This window comes from Lytechinus variegatus, chromosome 4, assembly GCF_018143015.1.
Source record: "Lytechinus variegatus isolate NC3 chromosome 4, Lvar_3.0, whole genome shotgun sequence".
NCBI classification, from domain to species: Eukaryota; Metazoa; Echinodermata; class Echinoidea; order Temnopleuroida; family Toxopneustidae; genus Lytechinus; species Lytechinus variegatus.
This window is the reverse complement of record NC_054743.1, coordinates 16831297-16841613: the sequence shown is the minus strand read 5'-3', so window position 1 is coordinate 16841613 and position 10317 is coordinate 16831297. Positions and strand designations below refer to the sequence as shown.

The 10317-nt window shown below is 36.9% G+C and overlaps 1 protein-coding gene across 1 annotated transcript; it reads left to right on the top strand.

Moving 5' to 3' along the window:
• The first annotated feature begins 249 nt into the window (after nt 1-249).
• Nucleotides 250-10087, top strand: LOC121412840 (ankyrin-1-like). Its single transcript, XM_041605601.1, has 6 exons — nt 250-324; nt 4211-4305; nt 5153-7829; nt 8380-8459; nt 9033-9110; nt 10018-10087. The coding sequence occupies exons 1-6, from the start codon at nt 250-252 to the stop codon at nt 10085-10087; spliced, it is 3075 nt and encodes a 1024-aa protein (XP_041461535.1).
• The last annotated feature ends 230 nt before the right edge of the window (nt 10088-10317 follow it).

Here is a 10317-nt window from a genome sequence, read left to right as displayed (position 1 = left end):
GGGTGCGGAATAAATTGGTGGTGATAGTTCTACATTTTGCTTATTGGTGTGTACCTATAAACTATGTTTTTTAACTGGGTTAATTTTCCAATACTTCTACTATGTAAAGGATTATGAACTATCAATTCCCTTTGCTAGATCGTATTCTCACTATTAGATCATTAATTATAACTAATATCAAACAGACTGGATATTGACGCGGTTTGACACCTTCTGATCACTTCTCTCTTTGTACAGATGGGGTCTACAATGGGGTCACTTCTGTTCAAGTCCACAGTGGAGGAGGAAATAAGTCGTGGAGGTATTGCACAGAATAAAGCAAAGGTAAGAACATATATATCATAAAAAGTTGCGTTTGTAATATAAACAAATAGGGGTATCTGAACACAATACTTCCGTAGCATTATGATTTTTAAGCTTTTTATAAAGAGATCCATTTTTAAAGCATATTTATTCATTTTTTTCCAGGCAAAAGACAACAAGAATATAATACAAGTGGAAGAAATTACCACCGACTAGTGCCTGAGGATGACAAAATAAAAAAAAAATATTCTCTGTTATGAAGCTCTCCTCACAGGTCGGTCATTTTGCTCAACCAACAGTTGCTCAAACAACAGTTGTATTAGTCCACGTCCTGGACGATTTTTACTGATTGGGCAAACCATGACCAACACACACACGCCCGGGCCCGCGCCCTCCACTGATTCACTTACCCCCAGTGATTCACCTTACCCACTGATTCACTTTCCCCGAATGCGTGTACTGTTGATGGCTCTATGGTTGTAGTGTGCTGGGTGTTTGGTAGTCGTGTCGTACAAAATAACAACAGTCCAGGAGGTGGACTACAGTTGTATCAGTTTATTTAACGTTTGACTGCTATTATCCTCATGTCATATGTAAACAAAATAAAATGTGACCTGCCATTCCCAAACCAACAAAATATTAATTTTCCAATGATGAGCTTGAAAAATATTGTCATAAGCCTAAAATCGGTACATAATGTAACTTGAAAATAACACAATAAAACTTGCAAATTACGTATTGATTTCACATGTTGGATGTAGAAGAATTAAAAAAGAGCTTGGATTTCAAGGCTTTAAATTTCGGATTCACTCTATATCTATGTGCACACTGTGCAGTCTCAGTAAAAATTCCAAGCAGTTCAGAAAAAACATGGGATAAAAACACTCCTGCATCTTTGCCTTTTATTTCAAATTATGATAGTATAAAGAAGAAGAGTAACTTTTTAGATATGGTAATATTCCAATTTTAACTTGTTGGAGCTCAAATTATTGTTCTGAATATTAACAGAGAATCTTCCTTGGTGGCTTTTGTTTGGGGTGGCTGGTCACAGTATCCTAGTATTAATTGCAAATAATGTAAGGCAGATTGTAAATTGGAGAGAAGCGACAAAGATTGGTCACAGTTTGAAATGCACGAGAGTTCACAATGTTAGGAGTTATGATACGAAATTGGCTGAGAGGGGCTAAAAGGTTTGGTCATGAAGTGATGATCCACCTTCTATTTGCATTTTAAGCAAAAGGAAATGTGGAGCGTATTTTCGTTGGCGGGGGGGGGGGGGGGGGGGCAAAGCAAAAAAAGGTGCCCGAAATGTCATAATAGGCATTTCGGTGCAAACGGATATTTTCACCATGTGGTTATCACCTGTGTGAACTATTTGTATGTTTTGTAATAATTAGTTGAGCAAGCCTTTTTGAAATAATTTCTGATTGGTAAGATACATATTTAGATTTTATTTTTTCGCGAGAGAGCGCATCGAGCGAGTGGTTAAAAAAATCAAATCCGGACATTTTATGTAATAAGACGAAAATTAAACATTCCCAGCATCTTTTTTGTAATCATGAAGAAGACATGTATCTAGTGATCTAAAAGATTTTTTAAATTTCCAATCATTCTCCTCCTTTTATTTTATTAACATTTCTTGCTCTTTCTTATCTTTCCGCCATCAGTTGTAGGAGGGGGAGGGGTAAGAGCCTGGATCCGCGTATGTGGTTTCTTTTTTTAATACATATTTTTTGTCCTGGGACAAGAATAATTGTATCGGACACAGTGAATATTTTCTATCTCAAAATAGCTGTGTATTTTGTTAGGAGAATATAGCTTTGTAGATGCAGCTATTTTCTTTTGTGATAGATGATGAACATGTAGATAATCAGGAAATAGCAGATTGTGTCACCCCATGTCCGAAAATGTAATATCACTTACAATTCTGCGAAGCTGCAGTGCTCTAGAGCAGGAAAAATTGTTATTTGTTATTGTAGTAAAACTTAGCATTGCATAGCACTTCTAAACCTATCACACGCTACACACTTAACATGATTAAAGTCAGATAAGTCAAGCAATTAGCAATATTATATAGACTTATGCTATTGGCTAATATTCTTCGAATCAAACTGTGACGGGATGAGAAAATTTCCAAAATTTGAAGAGTGAAAATGGACAAAGGGGGAAATAAAGAATGAAGAACTTAGAATCGAGATGGGAACAATATGAGGAAATAGAACGAGAAATACCGTATCATCAAAAGTGTTGTTTGAATTGGAAAAGTTCTTTCCTATGCTTAAATGTTGTTAACATTTTCCATCTCTGGTGGGTGTTCCTTTTATATTTGTGATGAATACATTTGATTAATTTCTTACGAGAGTCCTCGAACATGTACAATACTCCTCGCTCCTTCTGTTAAGAGCCCTTTTTTATGTTTATATTCTAATCACAATCAAGTATTTCCACGGGAGCCTTTATCATGCAAAATGGATATGTTTCCTACTGTGACGTTCCATCATGGTGACACATCCTTGCGAATGAGAAAAAGAGAGTTTGCATGATGCTGGTGTAAGAAGTGTTCTTGGAATAAATTTAATTAAATGATACTCTCCTCTGATGGTTGAATTTTGCCCCATGCATGAATTTTCTCTTAACCTCTTAATCTAAATAAATCCGAAGATTAGTCATGCTTCAAAACTGTTTTTGCTCACTCTCACATTTACAGGAATTTGTCCAATACACTCCCCTCCAGATGTTGGCTGATTTCAATATGCAAAAATATTGACATAGTATCTATCTTTCTATTATCATATACAAGTGACGCTATTGGAAAAAAAATATTTTGATGCTTGTCATGGACCTGAAAAATAGGTTCATGGTTACTTTTCGGGGATTTTAGATTCTGGCTCAATGATCATTTTTTTTTATCTCTGAGTCTTCTCAATTGTTGGCAATTTTCGTTGATATTTGTTGGAAATGTAATAATTGGTATTTTCACCTAAAAATTAGAACTCTTCTAGCTGTATAAAGTGAGCTAAAAGCAAAAACATACAAAATGGCAGATTTAGGGCACATTTTGTACGCTAAATGCACAGTTGAATAATTATAAAAAAAGTGAAAAGCTTACTTTAAAGTCTCGTAGTTTCCCCGGCTCTAGTGCTTGCAAATTTTCGCCGCGATTGTGCAATCAGCCGCCGAGTTCGGGGTTCAAATTGACCCCCTGTTTATTCTGGTCTACAAGTAGCCAAGTTAAATACAGGTTTAAATTAGAGGAAATATATAAATTCTTGACAAATTCTCAGGGCTTAACTTTATCAAATTATTATAATTATTATAATTTTACTTAAGCTGTATAATTTCTTTAGATCCAGAAAGGAACCAAGCGCGAGGGAGTTGACCTAATGAACTCTAGAAAATAGTGGTAGTAACTCCTTGATAGTGTAAATTTCTGGTGCTTTTGCCTCGTCTTGCATTTCACAAAGGTACACAGGTACCTCTTCCTTCATATATTTTTGGTTTCCCTTTTTAGTTTTCTGTGACTTCTCACATTGACACCTCAGTGATTACACATTTCCTTCAAATTAATGTTTAAGCCTTTACATTGATGTAAACAAATGACCAAGATCATACCCTGAAACCCCAATAAAACTGAGAGTGATCATATGTAAAAACAAATTATTAGAGCTTAGCACATCTTCCAAATTAATGATTTGTAATATGTTCGTACCTTTTTTGCGTTTTTGTACCCCTAAAAGTGCCACACAGGGCATGTCCCCAGGAAGATGACTGTGCTATATACATTGATACATTTCTCGGGTTCTATATCATCATCAAATTTTAATAACAAAATATTTTTTTATTTTTAAGTATTTTTTTAAGTAGTTCACATTGATTGAAGTTCATTATTCTTCCTCCCCTTTTTCAGTTTCGTGATGATACCTCACAGTTCAAACGAGCTGGTTGCATAGACAAAAGGATACTTCCAGACACCGATGACGATGGAGAAATTCAGGACAAGACGTAAGTTTCTTTTGTACACTTCTAAAGTTTGAGGAGATAGTGTATCTGCCTACATTGAACCCCGTCTTAAAAAGAGTAGAATATGTGTTGCTTTGTATGAAAAAAATATATTGTTCCTATCTCAATCAATATTGTTTGTGTAAGTTTGATTTGTAAATGTCCTAGTAATCGTATACGTCTTTGCTAAAATAATCACACTATCCGAATTTTTTGATATATTTGATTGTGAATCTGCCATATGTTGGCGAAAAAAGTATCCATTTGGTTTACAGTTGAAAGGTTTGTCATCTTAATCAGCCTAATTTTCTTGATAGTTTATTATGAGATCCGAATGTCAACAACGATATTTATCTTAATTTTACTGTGCCCTACTCCCGTCCTTATAATTATCATGCATATTGTGAAAATATATAGTCACGATATTATAACAACATCGTACGATGCAATATTGGGTGGCATTTATTGCCATATCAACCCTCATTAACCACTAATTTGGCCATGCATATTTCCCATAGCATTGAAATTCTCAGAATGATAAATGAATTTGTTGTTTTTGGTTTATTAAATTATTTTTTTCATTGTCTTTTGAGTGGTGGATCCTCCCCTTTTGAGGAATGACTGTATCTTATATAATTCCAATGATAAACCTTATTAGTGCAAAATGGTATTTCTCTTTGAAATTTCACCCCAACTCCTCCCCGAGGATATCAAATAAATCTGTTTAAAGCATTCGCATGATAAAACAATTTTATTCGCGTTACAATGATATCACGTAGTCATTATCAAATCTAACTCAATTTGGTAGTACTTTTATATTCGTACAAATATGAATTTCGTGGTCATATAGGACATGTAGGACGAGGGAAACTGGAAAGCTGCAGGTCGCATCAGGAGGCAACGTTTCAACGGACAATATAAATGGAAGGCGAGAAAGCAACACTGAAGGCGGAAAGAGTGGATGCTCAACTGTTGCTCCACCAAGTCGATCTGGCGCAGACGAGAAAGACGGAAGTTTGGAGATCCATCAAGGGGATCAAATCTTTCTGGCAAAGACATCTTACGATAATGACGCACCCGTGGGGCTGCACGAAATCACTCCTACGATGGAGGTAGCAGAGAACGCAAACATCCTGAATGTTGAAGCAGATGAGACTGGGCAAGGTCCGCTAGAAAGTATTGCAGTTGCAGACGAGATACCCATAGGTGGGGATGCCATCGCATCAAGACGGGGGTCAACATCCAGTCCCCAAATAGACAGAACTGACAAAAAAGGAAACACACCGCTATTCAACGCAGCTTCAAAAGGTAATCTGAAAGGTGTTGACGATCTAATCTGTCGGGGTGCAAACGTGAATAAACCAAGTACTCGTGGACGTTGTCCTCTCCATGTAGCGGCAGAACGAGGGCATGGAAATATCGTTAACTTGCTCATCAGTCGGGGAGCTGATGTACAGGTGGAATGTGACATAGGTCAAACACCAATCCATAAAGCAGCAGCCAACGGTCATACAGGCATCGTTGAAAGTCTTATTGCACATGGGTCTAGTATAGACTGCGAAGACCAGACAGGATGGACTCCATTTAATGCCGCCGTTCAACATGGCCATCTAGAGACTTTGATATTCCTACTGAGCAAAGAGGCAAAACAGAATAAACATAACGGTAGGACCCCTCTCTATGCCGCCGCAGAGTTCGGTCAATTAGAAATCCTGCAGTTTCTAATTTCGAAGGGAGCTGATATGAAGAGTGAAAACCCATCAGGTCGGATTCCTCTGCACGGTGCAGCTATCAGTGGTGACATGGAAATCATCAAATATCTCATTCAAGCAGGATCTGATGTAAACAAGGGCACACCTAAGGGATTTACGCCATTCGATGCTGCAATTAAATACGGTCATCTAGAGGTTATCAAATATCTCATAAAAGAGGGATCAAAGCTGAAGAGATATGATGGAATGACCCCGCTCTATGTCGCAGCTAAATTCGGTCACTTAGAAATTGTGAAATTCTTTATTTCTCAAGGCGCTGATGTGAATGAAGAAAATGACTCGGGTGAGATTCCTCTGCATGGTGCGGCATTTAGCAGTAAGATGGAAGTCATTGAATATCTTATTCAACGAGGATCTGATGTGAACAAGGCTGAAGCCAATGGTCGTACACCGTTCAATGCCGCCGTCCAATATGGACATTTAGATGCTGTGAAGTATCTCATAGAAAAGGGCGCAAAGCAGAACACATTTGATGGCATTAATCCTCTCTACGCAGCAGCTCAGTTTGGCCACTTAGACATAGTAAAGTTCTTCATTTCCAAAGGTGCAGATGTAAACAGAGAAAACGATAAAGGGATGATTCCTCTCCATGGTGCAGCTAGTCGAGGTCACATAAAGGTCATAATGTATCTTCTTAAACGAGGGTCTGATGTGCACAAGGGACTTGCCAAAGACTGGGCGCCAATTCATTCTGCAATTGCATATGGCCAGCTAGAAGCTGTCGAAAACCTCCTGAACTACGAAGCAAAGCATGATAGATGTCGTACAAAACGCCTGCTTCATACAGGAGCAAAGTTTGGTCACTTAGACCTTGTGAAATTCCTGATTTCCAAAGGAGCTGATATCAATGAGATAGATGAAGATGGGATGATTCCTCTCCATCATGCTGCTTATGGAGGTCACCTGAAAGTCATGGAATGTCTCATTCAACAAGGTTCTGATGTGAACAAAGCTGATAAGGAGGGCTGTGCACCACTCTATGCTGCCATCCAGTGTGGTCATCTGCAAGCTGTGAAGTATCTTCTTAAAAACAAAGCAAACCAGAATAAATACGACGGAATGACACCTGTCCATGCCGCAGCTAAAGTTGGTCACTTGGATCTTGTGGATTTCTTCATTTCAGAAGGCGGTAATGTGAACGAGGCAGATATAGAAGGGATGATACCTCTCCACTATTCAGCTGCAATTGGTCATATAGAAATGACTCGATATCTCATCCAGCATCTTTCAGATATCAACAAGCGTAATTTCAGACAAAAGACACCACTTCATGCTGCATTGCAAAACGGCCAATCAAAGGTTGCTGAACTTCTAGTTGCCAACGGAGCTGCAGAATGTGGCTTGGAAGTGATGTCACCACCGCATGACCATGCTGATGAGGGGAAGCTCTTGGTATCCAGTGGATGTAATGCAAAGCATCGTGCAGCAGATATGCAGTCACGTGCTGACGAACTGTCTTCAAAGATTCTTTCCGAAGAAGCCGAGAAGGATGGGAGCGATGAGCGTAATTCTTTCTTATCTGCTAAGCCAAAATCTCCTGACGAACGTGAAGAAAGCCGAATGCAAGTTCAACTGGAATCAGACAAGAAGAACCTGGTAGAGAATAGGAACACCATAACCAACACCAAGGACAATCTCTTTACGTTTGAGTACGAAGTATTCCATCCACCCTTTCTTCATGAAATGAAGTCAAATCATGGTGAAGGTCATCCGTCTGAACCATTTCCCTTGACTGACGAGACCAGAGAAACAGAAGTGAGTTTTCTAAATTCAGATTTCAACTTTTTTTTTCAGATATATAATCCGATGAGCGTTTATCACTGCTTTTCTTAAATGGTGTTATAGCTTGAAAACCCTTACATAATTACAAAGGAAGAATTTTTTTACCCTCTTCACCAAACAAAACATTTTTTCCTTTTGACACGTCCAAAAAGTATTGTATATTGTTAGATTTTCATTTTACTCACTGGTCTAGATGATTTCCTGAACTTTCAAATATCGTAGTCCATCATTATGTAAAATGTAGTCAATGAAATTGTCCCTTAACTTCACATGCAATTCAGTTTACTGCAATATGTTGAGAATTGAAATAAATACCATTGATCTATCTATCTATCAAGATATACAAATAAAAAAAAGGAAAAAGGTGAAATTGCATGTGTCAATTACGTTCAGATACTTTTGTTTTCTATTATATTTTGTATTAATACTATCGTCAGTGATCATACAGTTGCTCGTGTTACCAAATAGTATGTTTCATTGCGACATAAAACATCAATAAGGTGTTATCACATATTTTTCACAGGACCCTCCGTCATCCTCCTGGTCATCGATAGACACTGGAAAAAAAATACCAGTTCATGGACCTTCAGCGGTCGTGATCAGGTAATATAGATTTTGTTCTAATTACGTTGAACGTTTTAATTTTGTGTAGAAATAGCAGTAAATGGCATCTCTTTGGTTTGTATAGTTTTCCATAGGATATACGAAAGAGTCATTTGAATAAGTCAAACCTGTCTTACATTTCCAGGATAGGAATGGAAATACTTTAGATGTGTTAAGGGTCAGTAAGAAACTGAGAAAATTAATACGTCATGACGGTAAATCGGTGTGTCTTTTCAAGAGTAGTTCACGTTTTCCATAATACCCTATGTGCTTCATACTTTATTTGTTTATTTTAGTAGTCAACGATTATTCATTATGCTTGTTATATTTTACAATATAGATTAGTTTTCATACATTAAGTAAAGTATCATCGGAAAAAGATATTTGATCCCTTTTATTTGAAGAATAGAAATGCAGGTATTTCTTTTTTTAGGATTTCGCAATATATTTAATATATAGAACCATTGCTATGATTTTTTTGTTCGCATGTAAGGATAATTCTTCTAGTTCATTTATCATGTATTTTAGCTTCGTACTTTTAATGTGCTTGTTATTTATACATTATTTCCTCAGTTACTTGAAAAACCTAGCTTACGATAACACGAAACGGTACTGCACTAACACTCTCTTCCCAGTGCATCAGCGAGCAAGGTAAGATATGTTTAGAAACCCTTAGTTTGATAAGAAAGCGTGAAAAATACTCTGGGTATACCTATCTTTGTTTCAGATCGTCTTCAAGAGCTAATTTGAGCCTAATGGCATGAATGAAGGATGGTTTAAAACCATAATCGAAATCAAACTCGATCACAGCTTTGTCAGTGTTTTCCTAATTCCTCTGTAAAGTCATTTAAGCAACGCTGTTTACTTTGTGAATCGTACAGTAGTTGTTTCAGAGTTTAAACAAGTGCTTAAAATCCTAAAAAACAAAGTTTAAATTCAAATATCTAATTATCAATAATTCAAGCATGGTTCTTTAATACTTCAATCACTTGTTTAAAACTACTGAATATTGTGCGATTCACATAGTAAACAGTTGTTCAAATTATTTTTAACAGCGTGGATGTTAATTTATATTTACACAAATACCCACACACATACGCACCTAATATTATATATGAATGTGACACATTCGTAAGAGCAGATTAGCGGTAAAGTATATCCAATGTTAAGTAACAACCCTATCATAATTATGAATATCATCGGTGCAGAAATTCATTTGATTTTAACTCTCTGTCAGTACCAACATTGTATCAAAGTACATTTACATATGATTTTTTTCAAGCTTTATAATAATGTATCATAATAATACACGAAAATAATGTAAGAATAGTACATATTGACTCCTATCACATATCACTTTCAATTATTTTGATAACATGTAGGTTTTATCTTCACATTACCATTAAGTAAATTATGTGATTATAGATATAATTATTTCTATTCTGATCGATATTATTTTCAGGGAGCGGTGTGATCGATTTCTGAGGAATTCAAAATTCTTTTTTTTCCTCCATATACAATACCTTCTTGATTTAGAACAAATGCTGCTGTCCTTCAGTCCTGGCTGGTACACGTTGCTTCCTGAAGACGATTCTGGCCTTAGCCATGTTAGCCGTCCTTCTGGCTAGGAGTGCAGTCCTCGTATCAGGAAGCGAGATTACCCAACAAATAATATTACCAGCAGGTAAACCCGGTGTGGTCCCATTCCAGATATCATGGACCCAGAACATTACATCAAAACCTGTTCCATATTATACACTTAGATTAAAATCACAGCATCGTCCATTCTGCGTTAATGGTGAATATGATGTAATGGGCCTGCAAAGCCCAACCCAGTTATCACGATTTTCAACAACAG